The sequence below is a fragment of the Camellia sinensis genome, chromosome 6 (assembly GCF_055761805.1).
Source record: "Camellia sinensis isolate YWXY chromosome 6, ASM5576180v1, whole genome shotgun sequence".
NCBI lineage: Eukaryota > Viridiplantae > Streptophyta > Magnoliopsida > Ericales > Theaceae > Camellia > Camellia sinensis.
This window is the reverse complement of record NC_138966.1, coordinates 181,544,992-181,566,724: the sequence shown is the minus strand read 5'-3', so window position 1 is coordinate 181,566,724 and position 21,733 is coordinate 181,544,992. Positions and strand designations below refer to the sequence as shown.

The 21,733-nt window shown below is 35.2% G+C and overlaps 1 protein-coding gene across 10 annotated transcripts; it reads right to left on the bottom strand.

Annotated features, from left to right (window-relative positions):
* Positions 1–1,910: 1,910 nt before the first annotated feature.
* Positions 1,911–15,898, bottom strand: LOC114266405 (protein WVD2-like 3). Of its 10 annotated transcripts, XR_003630655.2 has the most exons (11): positions 15,698–15,807; positions 15,069–15,150; positions 12,636–13,194; positions 11,977–12,065; positions 11,770–11,860; positions 11,583–11,654; positions 11,255–11,365; positions 10,803–11,015; positions 2,556–2,640; positions 2,381–2,442; positions 1,911–2,295 (listed from the first exon to the last, which is right to left on the bottom strand). XR_003630655.2 is itself a non-coding variant. In XM_082875575.1 (9 exons), the coding sequence occupies exons 2-8, from the start codon at positions 13,188–13,190 to the stop codon at positions 2,560–2,562; spliced, it is 1,212 nt and encodes a 403-aa protein (XP_082731701.1). In that variant the 5' UTR covers positions 13,191–13,194; positions 15,698–15,898; the 3' UTR covers positions 1,911–2,442; positions 2,556–2,559. The 10 variants fall into 10 exon arrangements, 4 of the variants coding, with proteins under 4 accessions (XP_082731701.1, XP_082731702.1, XP_082731699.1 ...); XR_014333607.1 differs by lacking the exon at positions 15,069–15,150 and having other exon boundaries at positions 15,698–15,898; XR_014333608.1 differs by lacking the exon at positions 15,069–15,150 and having other exon boundaries at positions 2,381–2,439; positions 15,698–15,898.
* Positions 15,899–21,733: the final 5,835 nt, after the last annotated feature.

Sequence of the window (21,733 nt, the reverse complement as noted above, 5' to 3'; positions counted from 1 at the left end):
ATCAAACTTTATGTTACCTACACTTTTGATATCACATTACCCAACAAATTTTTTTTTTTTTTCCTTTTAATCTTTTCCAAATAGACTTTTCTAAGTTTCCTAATTTTCTTGTTGAATGCTTGCAAAATTTTGAATATATAGTCAAGTCGTGATAAAAAGCACTCTAAAGTGTCTTAACAATTCATCTTCTACTTTGAGGTAGCTTTATCGAGCATAGGAATTGCTTTCTTCTCATTCATACTCAAGTTGTCTCTCTTGTGATCTTTTTGACTCCAACAGTGTTCACAACTACTCAAAATTGGTGTTCAATGATATATATATATATATATATATATTTTATTATATAAAATCAATTTTTGAGTTGGTATAGATTGAAATCAATTCATGTTAGGCATGGTCTCAAACAGTTACAAATCACATTCAACTATTTTAATTTTTTTTTTGTTTTGAACGAACTATTTTAATCGATAACTATCAAATCTAACATGTGTACGGTACTTATAGTGTATATACATATATGTAATATCCAAATGTCATTTCTTACTTAGTGTATGGTTTAATCATTATTGCAAAAATCAATGAGCCTAGGAAAAAAAAAAGTGAAAGTTTGTTGAATAGCACATCATAATTTAGATTGGATTTTAGCACTTTTCATTTGCTTGTCATTACAAATCATCATGACAAACGCGATTTGCTTGCCTTTTTGTCCAATTAACATTACCGAATAGATCCTGTTTGAACAGAGATGGGTGTGTGTGTGTGGACATATTGTAAATTAGAGAATCATTAATTAATGCTTCATGTTGTTGACATTTGTACCTTGATTGAGAAAATGGTCCAAAATCATTAACAATTTTGGTCAACTTTCTCATGTGCTACATTGATTCCCAATGACCTTAATATTAATGTTTCCAAATTAAGAAAAACATAAAACGATCGAGAAAAATCATTGTCCACTTTACACTTCTTCAATTAGTGCACACTCTTATCTGCATCACATTCACATTTAAGTCACTCTATCTTTATATGCAAAAGCCAATTCTCTAACTCAAATTTGGATACCCCAATTCACAAGAGACAACTAGCTAGGGAAAAGAATACGTTCATCTTGGATACAGCCACCAATTCACCGGAATAATGACAATAATGTTACATTCACCGTGAATAGAGCTCACACTTTACAAAAATAATGACTGTGTTGAAAGCACTACATTTTGAATTTTTAGCATTAATGTTTAGCTGAGGCAATGCCTGTGTCATACCAATTTCCATGTGCTGTGTGCAGACAAAAAAGGTACACAACTGACCCACAAGAATAGTAGTAGTGTTAAATTTCTCATTTAGATCTGACCCACAAGGATTAAAATCTGACGACCCACATAATAACAAAACTTTGGAGGGGGGCTACAAGATGTCTGGAACAGAGCCACATGATAATATTGGGTTTTTGATGGACAAGAGACCCACATTGAATAAGACCAGACCCACATGGTATTGGTGGTTCAAAAGTTAGGAATCAGCCAAAGACTATAAGGGCAAGTGTTATGATGACGGTCTTAAGGTAAAAAAAGTTTGTGAAATTTCAAAGCCTAAACTTTGATTTTCCTATCATCCAAACAAAAAATAAAGTGAAAGCTCTCTGAGCTTAAACTTATATTCTTTGTAACTCTCTGCAAGCAAAGTCCAATTTTGTAAAAGACCCTAACTGCTAAAAGATGAAATCTAACTTTATTTTTTCCAGTTTTGATTTTTGTCAAGTCATGTTTTCACACTAACCCCATCTCTGTTTTTCAAAGAATTTGGTGAAAAACAAAGAAAGATGGGCAGACTAAGTGTGGATTCAGAAGCAAACTTGAAAGAACAAAAGTGAATTTCAACAACAGAAAAGCTATGTATATTAAAATTTAATGTGATAAAATAAATTTAATTTACATATTTTATTTTGAAGATATTTTCTAGAGTACTGTTTCCGCGTACGTAATATTACTATTTGAATAAATACAACCAAACTACAATTCTCTCTCCACTCATTAAAGTCACATTTAGCTTCTCATAGCAAGTACATTTCTTTGCAGCAAAACAACTTCTGTAGTAATAATTCTACAAAATACAGCATGACAACTACTACTACAAATTTATTTTTAGTTTTTTTTTTTTTTTTTTTTTTTTTTTTTTTTTTTTGAGCAAAACTTCTGTAGTAATAATTCTACAAAATACAGCATGACAACTACTCCTACCGTATGGGGGAAGGAGTCGAACCCAACAACGAGCGCAGCATTCCAAGTCACTAACCAACTGGAACAACAGGTCGTTCTAAGAAAATTTACATTGCAACAATAATTCTTCATTGAATTTGCTTAAAAGGTGACAAAATTCTAACCTGTTCAGATCAATGGATGACACTACATATGCTTAGAATTTCCATACTTCCTTCAATGTCTTCTGTGAAAAAAATGAATACCAGATTCTTACTATTAATGACAGAAGTAACATTGTAAACTGAAGTTTTCAGGACTCACTCAACAACTTTCTTCAAAATAGGCCATAGTATGTACCTTCTTAGACTGTTGGTTGTAGTGGATTGCCTCCTTTCTCAGCTTTAGTACTTCCACATATATAATTCTTCAAGATCTTCCTTTGCTGTTGATATATTAAAAAAAAAAAAAAAAAAAAAGTGAAGAAGAATGTTAGAACACCAATTTACATGAGATTTTTGAGAGAATGAGAGAAACGTGTGTTTGTGTGTGAACATTTTGACATCAGGATATTGATCAATGAGAAATGAAGGGTCTCCAATTGAATGGTTAAGGCCATTGTGAATGCAAACTTCTCGAGTTGGGGGGAATGAAGCCTGGTCCGAGATCCTTCAGATGAATGGTCGCGAACCAGACAGCATTCCCCTCAACTCTTAATGAGAGAGAGAGAGAGAGAGAGAGAGAGAGAGAGGACTGTTTGATATTGATTTTGCCATGCATTCATTTTCATGAGCCTTTTATATACGTGAGGATGAGAGCTTCTTTTGGAGTCAGATGACATGTAGTCCTTACTTTCTACACCTTCCATATCATGCTTTTCACACAAAACAACTCATTAAGGCTTTGTCTGGCTGAGTAGTTAATACCCATTATTAAAAATGCTTTATTGGCCCTCAAGCTTTATTTAACCCAAACTAACCCACACATCCAATCGCAAACTCCTAGAAAGTGAACAAATCTAAAACATATTTTAACAAAGCCAAACATACCCTTGTATTCAAAAAGAGATGTTGAAGATACATACCAATAAAACAAGTTTGGTGGGTGAAGTTAAGACCATTGCTATTGATAATAAATGGAGTTCAAATCAAAAAAGGAAGTTAAGACCATTGTCATTGATGCTAAGGTCAAAAGACTAGTTTTTTTTAGTATGTAATGGAAGACTATCAAAAACTCTGCTTTTTACCTGCCTCTGACCTCTAACTAACCCATGTGCTAAGAAATAACTCTACAAGGAAAATTTGTAGCACTTCTAAAGTCCATCTGATGGATCAATCTCATTGAGAATCACATCACCAATTGATCACAACTTGATAACTTGATATTAATTTTTTTTTCTTTTTGATAAATTGATAGCTTGGTATAGAGGAATTCTGTTCGTATATCATTACCTTGATAACTTGATATTTATTAAGGTAATGATATACGAACAATATTCCTCTATACCAAAATCTTTGTGCCATGTCCCCATTGTACTCCCAACCACATAATCATGTATCGTGTGATTGAAAATGTATTAGAAACAAAGGGGTATGAATTTTTAGGACAGAAGATCTCAATCCCTTGACATGATTTTTAAAAGAGGAGGTCTCTTTGCTTCCCACTAGTGGAAAGAGAGAAAATGAGAGGTGGGGGAACCTTCATCAATGAGGACAACCCAAAAATAGTGTAATTCCAAGCTTAAATAGAAAAGAAGACAGCTTGGCTAGTTAAAGCTTGAGAAGAGCCGACAGAGTAAAGAAGAATGGGAAGTGGGCATTATGGTGAAAGAATGGGTAAAGGAAAAGTGTGTTAAAGTGATGTTAACTGTGGAAGATGGAGCTCACTATTGCTTAAATGCCTTTCTGATATTGTAAAAGTTGCAAAAACTGCTTTGAATCAAGAAAATGACTTGGGTATTCAATGGTTTGATGATGTTACTTAAAGATATTGACTGACAGAACCGGCTCAACAGTATAGGCCCGCTGCCTCTAAAAACCTTTGGTCGCTAGTGTCGACCCATAAAACAACCTCAAAGGCATATCAGTTACTCTGAGTACAATGGCTTCTATTATGTGACGAAATTCACACTATGCTACTGCAAGTCTAGCCAAATAGTATTTCTTAAGGAATACTAGAAGAGGGCTTAATGTTCCTATGTGGATTCTATATATACATTTCAATAAAAACAACAAATACTATTAGGACAGCTTTAAGTACACTCAATCAACTCTAATAGTAGACAAGAAAATTGAAGAAGAAGAAGAGAAAAGCATAAAAGCTATTCAATTTCTGTGTGCTGCATCAACTGAGAAATCAATGGATTGGCATCAAATACATTGATAACCCAATACTGCAGCAGCAAAGTCAGCTGCCTCACTATTTAATTCAACAAAACAAAGCCCTTTTGTATTTTCAAATATTTTGACATTTAAGGTTAAAATGATGATAGCCTGAGTAAAAACCTCAAATGTCAAAATGTTTGAAGATTCTCATTTAATGGTTAAAACTTGACGTATTAACTTTGAGATTGAGTTTGAACCTAAAGTCAGTCACTCTGTACAAATAATAACAAATGTTAGATCCATACCTAATCTACCCCTCACAGATCCCTATCTAATAGGGACCAAACCTTGTTTGTTTGGAGGTTTAGGGAGGGGGATTGGATTAGTAATCTGTGGACCCCACCTATGCCATGTTTGTTTGTAGAGGAATGACATGGTGGGACTATCAATCCCCTCCCATGGTGGGATTAGCATACCCATGAGAGAGGCGGGATTGTTAGTCCACTCCCATGGATTAATGGCTAAAAGACCATTTTGTCCCTCATTTTATAAAATTAATAAAGTTATCTTCTATGTAATAAGGGTTTTTACATAATTTGTACATTTAATCCCAACTAACTACTACCACCACACTAGTAAACAAACAAACACACTTTATCCTACATCTCCAAGCTAATACAACCACACTAATAATCTACCGTACTCCTAATCCCTTTCATCCTATGGAGCCAAACAAATGTGACCTAGGTTAATTATCCTTTTAACAATTGATAGAGATTTGGTGGTTTTTGGAAAGTTGAAGTCATTCTTTAACTAGGGCACATTGCATTCTTTTTAAGGTTTACATAATTTAGAGGGCAATCCTATTGTCAGGGCAGCCAGCCAGTCAAAAAAGATGTAAAAGGACAAAAGTGTCCTTCAATGTTCAATGGGTGACCTTGATTTGGAGGGCAATTATGTTATTTCACGTCTTTTTTCCCTAATAGTAAGGCCATCCTATGATAACAAAATTTGTATGATATGGCATCTGCACTGCCCTGTAACAAGTCTAGCCAGAGGAAAGGAAAATAAAATATGAAGAGAAAGTATTTAAGGTTGAAAGTGTTCTCTGATTGAAGAGATGTTGGTTAATTTGGTTTACATATTTGCTGTTGCAATTAATTAAAACAAAACTAATTTAAACCTTAAAAAGAATTACTTTTCTATGAGGATTTTGAAGCAGAAAAAATTGTTACAGTTTCACTTGTGAGTTCACACCAACTGTGGTGTTTGTTATATAATAGAATCTAGATTTACTTCGACAATGTTTTCCAATACTTTACCAAATGATTTTGTGCGCGTGCGTGCGCATGCTCATGCACACAAGTAACCAAGGTAATGTTTGGTTCATTTGAATGATCTTGGACAGGAATCAAATTGTTTTTCTTTGGCTTTCTAATTGAATGATCATTCTCGATTCTATTTGAAACGTACATTACTTTCTTTTGTAACAAACCAAACGTGGGAATGGGTATTATGATTGACTGACCATTCTATTCTAGCCTTCATTCAAGCAAACACTGCTTAAGCATCTAACTCCAAATGCATTCAGGTTACCAATCCATAGACAATTCAATAAGTTCAATTCTCTCTTATATTGAAGTTTGTTAAAATCCACCTACTCTCCACCTACTTCACCCACTTAAACCTACTCCACTAAACCTAACCCACTACACCACTACCACCTCACCTACTCCACTAAACCTAACCCACTACACCACTACCACCTCCACTTCACCTACTCCTTACCTACTACACACTCACCCTCTTCTATATATAAGAATCATGAATCATTGTAATAGACATCAATATAAATCAATCAATAATACAATTCTCTATTTCTCTTTATACATTAAATTTCGTCATGGTATCAGAGCAAGGTTAAGCACTTAGTATTTTTCGTTTCACCGGCGGGCGGCAACCTCGCCTTGGCCGCCCGCCGGACCTCAACCTATTCCGCTTATTTTCTACACATACCTTCCCATCACTGCCTAAATCCTCTCTCTTGAGGCCAATGTGAATTCCTCTTCTTCATAATCTGCACTAACTGTGGCATCTTTTCCTGGGGCAAACTCTGCAACCCAACACTCAATCTATGCTTCTCCTCCATGCTCATTTGCCTCTTGTTAGGATCCTTCGCCTTCGGCTTTGGTTTGGGCTTCGCCACAGCCTTGAGCTTCACTGCAGCTTTCAGCTTCACGGCAGCCTTCGGTTTCACAGCAGCTTTTGGCTTCGCAGCTGGCTTGGGCTTCACAGCGGCTTTAGCTTTTGGCGCAGCAGCTTTTGTCTTAGCCGGAGCCTTCTTTTCCTTTTTCGCTTTTACAGCCTTCGGCTTTGCAGCAGCCTTCGGCTTTGCTTCCCTCTGGTGGCTCCCCAGGTTCCACCTGAGCTGCATGATTCATTTATAGCTGCAATTGATAAGGGAAGTATTAGAACAATGCCCAATAGAAGTATGCCAGCTGCTCCTTACCCTACTCCTGGAGCACTATTAATAGGTGATGCTTTCAACATGCGTCATCCTTTAACTGGTGGAGGAATGACTGGAGCCCTGTATAAGGTGTTTTGTGCATCTCCTGATCAAGCAAGGAAGGAAATGCGTGAAGCATGTTTTGATTATTTGAGCCTTGGAGGTGTATGTTCAACAGGACCAGTGGCTTTACTCTCTGGTCTAAATCCTAGCCCATTGAGCTTGATACTCCATTTCTTTGCTATAGCCATATATGGTGTTGGCCGTCTCTTGCTACCATTTCCTTCCCCTAAGCGCCTGTGGATAGCAGCTAGATTATTTTTGGGTGCATCGGCTATCATTTTTCCCCTCTTTCTCTCACATGGGCTTGTCCCCTCTCTCTCCTCCGTTTGATTTCAAAATCCATTATTTTTATTTATTTTCTCCAAACCACTTTCCTTATTTCCCCCATCTTTCATTTTGATTTCAAATATATTTTTATTATTTCTTTCTTTATTTTTCTTTCACATTATTTTTTAATCTTTTTCAAATTCCATTCATACCATATAGCTTTGCACACCAAACCATCTTTTATTCATCTCAGGGATCAACCCCGATCACAATTTTAACCAAAAAAAAAAAAAAAAACAAAACAAAAAAAAAAAAAACAACCACCACAACAACACAAACCACAACACCACAAGATTTGTTTTCTTTTCTGCAGACGGCCACCCACCGACCTCACTTTTTCGCCTATTCCGCCGGTCTTTTCTTCTTGCCTCCGTCCTGGGCGGCCCTTGACGGTGTTGCCTCCGTGTTTCCCACTCCACTGGGCACGATCACTCCACCCTGCTCCTCCACTACAGCATATGGCGGACCTCCAAATCGGAACATAACGGTGGCCTTCCGCTTCAGCTCCTTATTTTCCGCCTTTAGCACACTTATCTCTACTCGCGCATCCTTACACATGCGTTGGAGCAGAGCCAGTTGGGCGTTTAACTGCTGCACCTCATTTGTCCTACTCTGCAGCCGGTGCGACAAGTTTGTGACCGCAGTCATAGTTTCAACACAGGACTTCAATGTATACTGATTAGCTTCAATATCCGTTTGCACTGCCATTTTTTGCTCCACTGACCGCATCGAAAAGTTCAACGGAGCAAACCAGAGGTGTTTGGTTGAGGTTCACAGGCCACCGCACCAGTTATCTCTCTTGTTGACTCGTTGAGGTCGGGAAAGAGAGTGAGCAGACCACGGGAAGAAGAGGCTATGTTCTGGGTAGCTGAACGGGAAGAAGAAGCCATATTTTTGGGTTGCTGAGTGTTTCAGAGAAGGGTTGGTTACAGAATGTTACAGAGAACGAAGAGGTTTCAACTGGTTTGTTATGCTTCCAAGCCTCAGACTTCGCTTTGGTTTATAAAGACAGAGACGACGAGGCCGACACGCGCTCTGTCAATCACGTGCATCGCCGCGTGTCAGGCGCCCCTTTTGATGGCTCGACACTTTCTGTCGGGCACGTCTTTTGATGAAGTGGGCGCGCCTTTTGATGGCACGCCTTTTTATGGATTGGACACGCCTTTTGATGGCACGCCTTTTGAAAGATTGGGCACACCTTTTGAGGGTGCGACTTTTTAAGGGTCCGACAAGACTCTGTAAACTGTCCCGACATTGATTCCGGTTAGCTTCTACAAGGGTCCAGCAAGACTCCGTAAACTGTCACCACAACTGTCACAACATTGTCTGCTACAACGGTCCGACATGACCCCATAAACTGTCTTCTACATCGGTCTGACACCGCCATCCAGTGTCCTCTACACCGTTATGACACCACCATACAGTGTCCTCTACATGGTTATGACACCCCCATACAGTGTCCTCTACAACGTTATGACACCACCATCCAGTGTCTTCGCCAATGGTCTGACACGACCATACAGTGTCTCTTATCCTCTTTTATTTTTATGTATTTTCTTGTTTTGTTACTCTCTCCAAACTCAAGTTGGTTAGTTCCTATCCCCCTTGAGTTTGCGGGGGGCTGTTAAAATCCACCTACTCTCCACCTACTTCACCCACTTAAACCTACTCCACTAAACCTAACCCACTACACCACTACCACCTCACCTACTCCACTAAACCTAACCCACTACACCACTACCACCTCCACTTCACCTACTCCTTACCTACTACACACTCACCCTCTTCTATATATAGGAATCATGAATCATTGTAATAGACATCAATATAAATCAATCAATAATACAATTCTCTATTTCTCTTTATACATTAAATTTCTACAAAGTTGATACAATATGCATAGTTAAACTGTTCTAACTCACCTCGAGTAGTTTAATTTTCTTTTAATAATAAGTTGAGTAATGGGTTTTGTTCGAGTAGAGTTTAAAAACTAATGAGCTTAAAAAATACATTTAAGCTTGATGTATTTATTTTTCAATTCAATCTCAAACATGAGGTCAAGTAGCTTAATTTTTTATTTTTTATTATAATAAGCTTATTGAGGCGAGTTCTAGCCAAGTTTATAAAAATTAACGAGATTTAAAATATGTTCAAGTCAATCTCAACAGATTTTCACAAGTCAAACACAAATCGAGCTCAAATAAAATGGTTTGTTTTAGTGCTACCCTATGCATAATAAACCTAGATAATGTTCAAAATGACTATCAACCTTTGAATATCATTAGATTAATCCATCAATAAGCAGAACACCCACAACTGTAGAAACTGAGAACTAACAATGCAAAATTCAAAGTCTACAAGTATTACAAATCTATAGAAAAAAGTCCTTTTCACTGCCTAGCAATTCTGCTTTCACATACTGATTAAAAAGTCATCTTTTGCTGAATATCAAATGGAAACATTTGGACACCACATGCTTTACACGGGTATCTTTTGCTTTAAGAGCTTTTCATTATTAGACTTCCATAATTAAGCAATAAAAGCAGTGTCTGCACATCTTAATGGGCCCTCCGCTTTGTAACTTTATCTCCCTTACCGGATTATCAGACCCAAAAAAAACCCTACCTACCCCATTCCCAACAACAAATTTTTCCATGCAAAAAACTTGTAGGTCAAAATGTTGCAAGTACTGTTTCCTAAATCTACAAATCGCATAATAACAGCAAGTCCTGAATGGGGCATCCTTTGTTGGGTATGATTCTGTTTTTCTTGTTTTTAAAAACAAAACAATAAAAGTTTGAAAAGCCCATCATTTTTATATTGTTTTAGTTTTTTGTGCGAAATCAATTTTCAAATATTTGAAAACGGTGTTTTCTAAAAAGTTCACATCCCAAAAACAATTTTTCGAACAATTCGCCAAACAGTTCAACTTAGGCTCCAGACTCTAGAAAAAGAAAACAGAAAACAATAACAAACAATTCAACCTAGGTTCCTTCGGCAGCAAATGACTTTCACAGTTCCCACTTCCCATAATCACATCCAATGTGAATGAAAAATGTGAAATTAAATAAAAAAAATCAATATATGGAAAGATGTACAGTTCCTCTGTGGATCAAGAGGCAAATTTATGACAAATTGGAATCTCTTTATACATATATGTGAACAAATAGCTTACAAAAATTTACAATTAAAAAATCAACATAACACAAACCGATGCAAGCCTGCAACAAGTCCTCACAGGTTTATGGAATTAAATATTTTTCTTTAAATAAGTCACAAGAAAGCAAGAGAAAACAGACTTTTCCCCTCATTTAAATTAGAAACACACCAAGAGACTCAAGAGTGTCCATTTAACTTGATCGAAATTGACTGATTTGTCTCTCTCACCTGTTTGTGTTCATCTTTGAATTTGAAAGCAGCATTGCCATTCTGGAGATTGATCTGATCCTTCTTGTTGGTAGTAGCGGTGGTACTATCTTTGTAATTACCAAGACTGTAACGAGTTCCTTGACCAGAAGCTCCTACACCCTTGTCTCCGGCGGCATCATTACAGCTCTTCCTTCTACCCAACTTCGGAGATTTTGCCCGAGTTGGTGGTGGCTGTCATCCAAATAGAGCAATGGATTTTAAATTTCTAAAGCCAAAATATGACTTACAACAATAATAATGCAAATAAACTAAGTTAGAGATCATTTCTTTTTTTCTTTTTTTCGCTTATTAGTTTTAAAACTACTTGTCATTCTCTACAAACTATGAAAAATTTGTGCTTCAAACAAAATCTCAAGAAGCTCTACTGCTAGACAATAGAAAGAGCATAAGCATGAAAATCAATGCAATACCTTTTTTAGTTCAACCTTGGGTGGTGGCCCATCATGGTAGAAACTTGGCATCGGGTTTGCCTTAAACAACAAACTTTTCCTTAGTTGCTTGATAGTTGCCTCTTTCTCTTCCTAAAATTTGAAGATCAATGGAAGGGGTAAATGCAAAGAAGATACATGTCAATTATTTTCCTTAGACAAGCAATTAAGCAAACATAGAGGCACCAAGCACATAAGTATAAACCAGAAAGGGCAAGAAATCTCTCTAAGGGTAACGTGTATTGGAGCAAAAGGTGAAATTTTTTCTAAGACAGATTTACAAACTCGAGCAAGGAGTATAGAGATGTACCCTAGTCCTTGCCTCCCATTGGGTTTTCTCAGCCTCCAGTGCATGGTGCTTCTCCTCCAATTTTGAATAGAACTAAAGTAATGCAATAAAATGAAGAAATAAAGAACACAAGTTGTCATTCAGAGTTTGATTTTGAACTCATTGCTCCAAAATACATAAACAAATTTCAAATGCAAAGATGGAATACCTCCTTCCGTTTCTCGGCACGTTCCGTGCATCTGAATAATGGAGCAGATGCAACAGTCTTGGACTTAATAGTCCGAGCTGACGCTGCAGTACTTCGAATCATTAAGGGATTTCCCATAAGAGTCAGAGAGACGGAGCGCAAAAGAAAAGGAAAAAAGAAAGATATATTAATATAAATCAAGCTAGACTTCTTGGAATAACAGGATACGAGGAAGCAACAGAACAAGAATCTTCTTCATCAGGACGCTTCTTATTATCAGGTTGCAATGGTTTCCTTGATACCAAAGGTGAGACCAGCTGCAAGGTAAATAGGAAATTTTCATGATCAGCAACAAAACAGATACATGATCTGGCATTACATCAAGTTATCAACACCACAAGTCAGTGATATTTTCATAAAATTACAAGTTTTGAGAATTTCTTTTTTGTTACAAAGCATTCATTATACAATTCCTGGGAAAGGAGCAAGCAGAGGAAAAATAGAAAAAAATGGGTCACGGAGAGGAGCGTGCAGGGGAGAAGTCAGAGAAGAGAGCGTTGTGATCTTGCTTAAGTTTACACAAGCAGAACTTGCATGCAAAAGAATAAAAAGCTAGAAGCCATCAACTTATACAAAGTTTACAGCCTCACATTCATAAAACAAGAAAAAAAGTAAATTGCTGAACAGACAAAGCAAGCAATCTAGTGAAGAGAGAAACAACAAAAGATAAGGAAACAGGCAAGTGTTTGCTTGCCTGACATTAAGAGGAACTCAGAGAGAGAGAGAGAGAGAAGAGAACTGTAGGGCTTGCAAGAATCTCCAAGACCAAAAACAGATAAACAAGTGACAGGAGAACAAAACATAACAATCTGGACTAGTGCAATTACCTGATTTTGTTTTGTAGTCACTGGGTGCTGCAAAGTGTTTGTATTAGATGTTTTGCTCACAGCAGTACCAACATCAGTTTCATTTCCAGCAGGACGAGCCCCAAATGAAGCCCGTTTTTCAGTTGCCAGAGCAAATGGCCGTGGAACAGTGTGATTTGTTCGAGCATTACCGGAACCAGGTTTGGATGCAGGTTTCGCAGAAGATTTAGAATTCTTCTTTTCATCCTTTCTTGTCTGATCTTCAAATTTCATCTTCCCATAGTCATCATTGCAATTTGAGCTCAGTACAATTTCCTCACATTTTTCAACTTGACAGAGTTCAGAAATCTCTACAGATTTTTCAGCAGTGCATTCCTTTACTTCGAACTCTTTAACTTCTGCATTCTCTTCCAACACCTGCGGTTCTGGATCTCCATTAATACGCTCATATGACTTTGCAACATCATGATCACATGGAGTAGTCTCGTGATTTAAATCATGGGAAACCCCATTTGAATAAATTATGACACAATCTGGCTCTTTGTCCATGCAAATATCAGTAACTACCATCCCCATCGCACTGCAAAGAAGAAAGACAAGTATCATGATCACATCCTTTCAGCATAACTTAGGTGCGTCATCACATATCATCTTTACATCAAACATCGTTCTCTTACAGTAACTTCATGCAAACATCCAATTCCACTAGGCTATCACTATGCTTTCCAGTTAAATAGCTATAAATCATCCCGAAGTAAACAGCTTTTAGATGCTGAGTGTACTGGAAAATAGCTGTCTTAATATTCAACGTAGTTCATCTGGATGTGCACTTGAGGAAATTAACACAATGCAAAGGTTCCTCTCTGTAAATATGTACTAATGCACATTACATAAGCATAGTGGGGAAAAGGAAACAGAAACAAAAAGAAAAAAAAGGAAGAAAAAAAATTGCAATATAGCTAATTGTCGACATAGTAACTGCAGTAAAAGAAATTTTTAATTTTTCATGATAGCATCTCCTTGTGAGAGTCCAAATCATTCTCCAATTCCTCTGCTAGTAACAATGCCAAAAAATCTCACCATTTAAACCACTATTATTCAGTAAATATACAAATAAAGACCGATATAACAATGACTGACTAACAAAACAAAACCACGACAAAAGTGAAGAACCATAAGGGAAAAGGCAATAATTACAGAATAACTGCACTTGAAAGGGTAAAATATAACCTCCTAGAAGAGCCTGTATGTTCATATTACGAGAGTAGTGCAACATTCAACAAATCCCTAAATAGTTATATATTCGTGGATTTTTATACCAGCCATTAATTGTCATAAAATGAATGTAATATGGCTAACAATAATGGGTGGGATCAAAAGTTAGGATAAAACACCATGCTGCTGTCATTTGTTACGAGAGGAACACGCAGTTCAAGGTAGATTATAGTTATTGTAGGAATTGTAAAACAGAACTTGATGTTATGATGTTAGACAAATGCAATATCCTAGTAAACTTTCCAGCTTTAATAATGACCAAAGTCATCATGTTATATGCAGATTAATTAAGAATCCCAGATAACTTTAGTTATGCAAAATAACAAGCAACAAATTCCTTGATGAGTCATGCCAACTGTCATTGAATCTTACAAGGTCTCAGAAATTACCTCTTCAATTGATATAAGCTTTTTAGAAAGTGTGTGTGTGTTGGGGGGGGGGGGGGGGTTGCAAAACTTGTAATAGTAGGATTGTCATCCTTTATTTTTGGTCATTCATACAGTTACATCTGTTGCAGACATACAAACATGCACCATTTATATAAAAGGAGGGTATGTATGTTGGATTTAATTTGGGGTTAAACAAACTGTAAAGTGAGGAAGCGGAAAGTTTAAGGTAAATAATGATGGTAGGTAATTACTAAACAGAAAAGCAACAAACAGAATCATTTGGTTTTCCAATACCAGGAGATATCTAATTATAGAACTGACAAGGTGGTCATGCTCTTTTTTTTCTTTTCCAATAATGTGGGTACACATTAGAAACCCCATAAAATTATTAAAGTGAACACCGCATACTAACTAAATGTGTGCTTGCAGTAGCCCACCCAGTAACAAAAGAATTCATGCATACGTGTATGTATATGCTCACCCGCATGTGTATACAAAGTTGTTGCCTTGGTAAAACAAGGCTGTGCAATAGAATTTAAATACATATAACAACAGATTTCAGGTCTATATCAATAACAGAAAATGGATAAAATGGCCAAAAAAAATCCCATTGATAAAACAAAAATGAATGGCATTTGATGAGTTGATCTACACACATTTCCTGATTCGAACATTCAATCTTCATGAACAAAAATCAAATAAGGAAGCAAAGCAGAGATAAATACATCACACATGTACGTGTTTGTGTAAATAGATGACTATAAGCTCTGATATAAATAGCAAAACATACAAGAAGACCTCAAATGCAAGACAACCCCCATTAGGAATTGGATGAATTCACATCTGGAATTTTCTACATTATAAATCTGATCCTGCAAAAACCCACCGTATGAGCAAAATGCAAGCATGTAGAAAACTCATAACACAAAACCCAGAACAATTCTTCTACATAGTATCCCATTTTTTTGTTTAGCTTATTAGTCCATGAATTCCCACCTAACTCAACCAAACAGGACTATTAGACATACTCATACACATTCAAATTCAAATGTTCAATTCCCAAAGCAAAGATTCTGACTTTAATCTTCATTTATTTCCCCACATTTTTCAAATCAACGAAGCAAAACTTCAAAGGTATAAATTAACAAAACAACCAAAAATCCAAAAAGCCTTAATTTTCAAATAAAAAATTGTCCATAAAAAAGCACAAAATTGAAGAAAATTCATGAAACCACATATAGAGATCAGTAGTCATAAAAAAAAAATTAAAAAAAAAAAACCAACACAAAATGACAACATACAGATCTCTTCAGGAATCGAGTATAAATCGAAAGTGCATTACAGCACATGAATGCAAACCAAGAGATCGAGAACTAGAGAGAGAGTCGAAATTGAAGGAAATGTGAGAGATTTGCTTACGATTTGCCTCTGATCTGTATGAATGAGAGAAAGAACAATGCGTTCGTTGAGTCTCTCTCTCTCTCTCTCTCTCTCTCTCTTCGTTTTTATTTTGGGCTTATCGACAGGGAGCTATGTCTGTGCGATATGTCTGTGCGAGGCTGTTTACAGCATCATACCATATGAGTGTACGGTGCGGTGTATTTTTTAACGCCGTTAGTTGGTGGCTGCGTATGATTTTGAAGTTATATACGGCCGCGGGTTTCAAACTTTTCAAAAATTTTGGGTATGTTTGGTTTGTGTTTGAGAGATGTGTTTTAGAGATAAAAAGTACGAAAACATGTTTGGTTTAGTTTTTTTTAAAAGATGTTTTGGAAAATTATTTTGAGATAGAGTTTTGGAAAAAGTGATTGATTTGATATGTGTGAGAGAGAGATTTGTTTGGAAAACTTGTTTGGTTTACAAGTTTTGAGAAATTTTTTTGGGAAAATTTGTTTGGTTTGATTATTTTTGAAAACTTATTTGTAGAGAAAATTTCCCAAAATTTTTTCAGAAAATCAAACCAAACGAGCCCTTTATACCTTAGGGTTTGTTTGGGAAAAAATAACTATTTAATAAAAAAAAATAAAAGGGGAAATATTAAAAAAAGTGAGAAGTTGAAAAATTAATTGAAAATTCATGTGCAAGCGATTTATGCACTAAATTACGCAAATGAGTATTGTACTTTTATAATTTTGTAATTATTTTCTCTATTTTCCATTTTTTTTTTTTTGATATTTTTTCAAATTAAAAAGTTACTAAAAAGTTAAAAGGTTTTAAAAAAATTTAAACCATGCAAAAAAAAGTTAAAGATTTTTTCTTTTTTACTTTTTTCTCTTTGTACATTTTTTTGATAACATGTCAAAAAGTTTTTTTTAAACATATTGACTTTTTACCTCTCATATTTCAGTTAAAAATTATAAATTCACTAAAAAAATTGCTTCGCAAACATGCTCATATTTTGTTTAATTTCAAATTAAGTTTTCAATTTATTTTATAAAAATATGAAAATTAAAAATAAATTTAAATTTGATGAATAAAATGGGAAAAAAAAAATCAGTAAAAAAAATCGCTTCCCAAACATGCTCTTATTTGATTTAATTTCAAATGGCCTCATTTGGCAACTTTCATTTTTAGCCAAAAAATTAAAAAGTTATTAAATTAGTCAAAAAGTTAACAACTCATACCAAAAAGTCAAAGATTCTCTATTCTCTTTTCTCTCTACTTTTTGCACATCTTTTCGTAAAAAGTTAAAAAGTCATTCCAAACATACTAGTTTTTTTTAGTTCATATTTTAGCCAAATAGCTAAAAAGTTACTAAATTAGTCTGTTTCCAAACGAGGCAAGTTTTCAATTTATTTTATAAAAATAAGAAAATTAAAAATAAATTTAAATTTGATGAATAAAAAGAAAAAAAAAAAGAAAAGGAAAACTCATCATTTGTTGTTGAACGTTTGTGAAACGTACAAATAGAACATACATACGACGTAATCTTTGTTTCGAGCAAACAAGCACAAGGGGTGAAACGTACAAATAGTTTAAAATTGAAAGATAGGTTGATTATTGAAATGGTTGGTTTACTTTTACATGTAATTTAAAATTGTCAAAATACATGTGAGTATGTGACATTTAATCGATAATTTAGATCTTTTATGAGTCATCTAAGGTTTCGTTTGTTTTGGGGTGTAATGGATAGGAGGGGATTAGGATGAAGGTAGGGTTATTTAGTGTTGTGTTTGTTTATAGAGTTAAAAAAGTGATTAGGATGAAAAAGGGAATTAAGATGGAGGTTAGAAGGGGAATTGGAATCGAGGAGGTGAAGGTTGTATTAGAAAAATAGTGAGGGGATTATAAATTTTTTTATTTTTTACATATTATAAATTTTTTTTTAAACATTAATATTTAATTTTTTATATTTTTTTATTTATTTTATGATTTTATATAAAAATAATTTAACAACAACCGTGATAAAGGCCTCGAAAGGGAGGCGCGAATTTGCCTCAAAAAGTTGTTTTGTTTTTGTTTTTGGGTTTTTTTTTTTTTTGTTTTGTTTTATGTTGGTTTGGTTTTGTTTTTTTTTTTTTTTTTTTTTGAAAAGGTTTTTATGTGTATCCTAAAACCTAAACCCTAATAAAAAAAAAAATCAAATCAATACAGCCCAACAAATAAAATAAAATAAACCCGACATAGCCCAACAAATAGAAAAAGAAAGAAAAAAAAAAACAGTTGGGTTAGACTGATTGGGTGATAAAATTGACTGATCAGCTAAACTGCTGGTTAAAATTTGTTAATTTCATATAATTTTGTATGAGTCCTTACTATATTTTTATTTCAAATCAGAAAGACTCGGAAGAAATAAAAACCTAAACCTTAAATCCTAAATTCTAAACCCACTCCAATACATTAAAAAAAAAAATTACAACGGCCCAACAAATAAATAAATAAATAAAAACAACCAAACTAACACAGCACAACCCATATAGTTTTGTACGAAACTTTACTATATTTTTATTTCAAATCAGAAAGACTCGGATGAAATAAAAACCTAAACCTTAAATCCTAAACTTTAAATCCACCCCTACACATAACCATCCTTTAAAAAAAAAAAAATTACAACAGCCCACCAAATAAATAAATAAATAAAAACAATCAAACTGACACAACCCAACAAATAAAAAAAAAAATAATTAAAACAACCAAACCAACAGTTTCAAAAAAAAAAAAAAAACAAACAAACAAACTTTTTCGAGCCACATTCGAGGCCTCAATCTTTTTCCATTTAACAATTCCTACACTATCAACTGTCATCAAAACAAATATAATTTTAGTTAATCCCCTCGCTATTAATCCCCTCATTATGAATCTTTTTCATTCTACCTCTGAAAATAAATGAGGCTAAGTGAAAAGTAAATAAGATCTTTTAGGGTGTGTTTGGTAATGTTTACGTTTTCAGTTTATATTTACAAAAAATTTATAAACTAGTTTTTGTTTATTTTTTGTTTATTTTTAGAAAAATATAAACTACAAACGCATTTGGTAAGTGACAAAATATTTAAAAAAATTTAAAAATATAAAAAAGAATGAGAAATGGCAAGTGGTGGCAAGTGGCAGTGGAAGACGGTAGTAAAAAGTGCTGACGGTGGGTAGTGGGTAGCTGGTGGTGGTGGGTGGTGGCGGGTGGTGTGGCAGGCGGTGGGTGGTGGTGGCAGGTGGGTGGGTGGCGGATGGCGGGTGGTGGTGGGTGGTGGCGGGTGGTGGTGGTGGTGGTGGGTGGGTGACGGTGGCAGTGGCGGTGGCGGGTGGTGGGTAGTGAGTGGTAGCGAGTGGGTGGTAGTGGCAGGTGGGTAGCGGGTGGTGGTGGGTGGTAGCGGGTGGGTGGTGATGGTGGGTAGGTGGGTGACGGTGGGGAGTGGGTGGCGGTAGTGTTGGTGACGGTAGGTGGGTGGCGGATGGCGGGTGGTGGTGGGTGGTGGCAAGTAGGTGACAGGTGGTGGTGGTGGTGGTGGTGGTGGGTGAGTGGGTGACGGTGACGGGCGGTAGGTGGTAGCGAGTGGGTGGTGGTGGGTAGTGGTGGCAGGTGGGTGGCAAGTGGGTGGTGGGTGGTGGTGGTGGTGGTGGTGGTGGTGGTGACGAGTCGGTGGCAAGTGGCTGGTGGTGGTGGGTGGGTGGTGATGGCAGGTGGGTAGTGAGTGGTGGTGGCAAGTAAGTGGTGAGTGGTAGTGGCGGGTGGTGGATGGTAGTTGCGGGTGGTAGGTTGTGGCTAGTGGATGGCTGGTGGGTGGTGGTAGTGAGTGGGTGGGTGCTGGGTGGTGGTGGCAGGTGGTGGGTGGTGGTGACAGGTGGGTAGTGAGTGGTGGTGGCAGGTGGTGGTGGGGGGTGGGTGGTGGTGACGAAAGACGGTGGTGGAAAATGGTGGTGGGTGGTGGCTAGTGTTGGGTGGTAAAAAAAAAAAACTCAAAACTAAAAACGAAAACACATTTTTTGTGTTTTTATTTTTGGGTTAAATTTATAAACCGAGACCACTAATTTATAAATTAAAAATTTTACCAAAAAAAATTATAAATATTAATTTTTTAAGTGTATTTATGTTATGTATGTCTAAAATTTTTTTTAAAAAATCTTAATATATTAAATAAATTCATTAAATCATTAAAATACAGAAAATAAAAAGTAAATTTTTTTAAAAACTTATTTCTAAAAATTAAAATCAAACAAACTGAATACTATTTAAATGGTAAGTTCAACCTTTTTTAATGACACATGATAGCTATACTTGTGATAATGTGGAATGAAGAAGGATAAATTGCAAATTAGTGAGATTTTCATAATAAATTAATGAAAAAGTTTATAATTTTAATTATTAATGTTAATAAAATTTATAATTAGTTTAAAAAAATTAAAAACTTTCACATAATTGTAATTTTTTCAAAAAAAAATGATTGGGAAGCCGATTAACTAGACCGAATTGTTGTTGCCGACCAATGAGCCGTGTATGCGTGAAATGTAACGGTTCCACTAAACGGAGTTTACTTGCGTAACAAATTATTGCTACATGTATTCCGCCTATAAAAACTCGAGAAAACTGTTAACAAATTTATGAGGACTTATGTGTACGTCTAAGTGAATTAATTATTTAATAAGTCTTTATAATAATTAATGATATTTTTTATTAAACATTATTAAAAAATGTTACTAATTGTTAATTTTTAACGACAGTTTAAAATTTTTATCACAAAAAATGTTACTAATTATAAATTTTAATGATAGTTTAAAAAATCATTATAAAAAAACTCACTAATTTTTAACTTTCAACGACAGTTTAAAAAATTCGTTATAGAAAAACGTTGCTATTCGTAAGTTTTAGAGACAATATATAAAAACAATGACAAAAAAAAAATCGCTAATTGTCAATTTTTAGCAATATATACAAAACATTGTCACAAAAAATTATTCTTAACGACGATTTTATTAAAACTTATTTTCAATAGGACTTAATGAGAATTAAGTCAAACTATTAGGACCTATTAGTAGTTTACCTTAAATTTGTAATATGAAAATAATATAAAATATTAGGTTTAGTGGATATTTTTTATTGGTGAGAGATCCATCTTTGTAAAATAGTTTGGTGAGAAGTCTTTTTGTTAGTTTTAGAAAATATTTTGTTTTCAATTTTACTCCTTAATGTATCTGTTGACTATTTGTTCAAATACATATCTATCTGTTCAATTTTTTTCCCCATCTGTTCAATTTTTTGTTGTTCAAATTTTTTATCTGTTTAAATTTTTATTTATTTTTTCTATCTGTTGAAAATGTATGTTCAATTTTTTTGAATCCACTATCTGTTGAAATCTTTGCTCATTTCCTTTCTTCTTTCTCTCATTCTTTCTGTTCTAACCCTTCTCAACAATGGTTACCACCAAAACTACAATGGTAGAAAGAGAAAGAGTATAGAGAGAAACAATATTTGTTTTCAAAAAATTTCAATCATCACCTCACAAATCTCTCTTGAGAGAACGCAAATCTAAAACATGCAAAAAAATATATATATATATTTCATCATCATTCATTATCATCAATAATAATAATAATAACAACAACAACAATAGAGAGACTACCTGTTTAAATTTTTAAAAAAAAAAAAAAAAAAAAACTGAAGCTGTTTTAGATTTGCGTTCTCTCAAGAGAGTTGTTTGAAACCTTTCAAATTTTCACTCTTTCTTTGCGTAGTCTTTGTTTGAAGTAGAGAGTTGTCTTTTGCAAGCTTCACTCAAACTACAAAACACTTCGCAACATCTCTCTCTCTCTCTCTCTCTCTTTGTGTGTGTACCTGCTCTTAACTTATTTGGGGCACCAGATCCTCTACATGGCGACGCACGGTTACAAAGTGGTGGCGCCAGACCTCCGAGGCTACGATGACACCACTGAAGTGGTAAAGATGATCCATACAATGCTACTCATCCAAGACGTAAACTATATTGCCATCGCGAGATCCTTGATCTCAAATCTTGGATCTGTTGA

Bases quoted from the DNA above. Each gene is read 5' to 3' on its own strand.
- LOC114266405 (XM_082875573.1), bottom strand. From the start codon at position 13,220: ATGATACTTGTCTTTCTTCTTTGCAGTGCGATGGGGATGGTAGTTACT. The intron at 11,861-11,976 runs GTATCCTGTTAT...AATGATTCGAAG, and splicing joins TCTTGTTCTGTTGCTTCCTC to TACTGCAGCGTCAGCTCGGA. The intron at 11,016-11,254 runs GTATTGCATTGA...TTTGGATGACAG, and splicing joins CCAAGGTTGAACTAAAAAAG to CCACCACCAACTCGGGCAAA.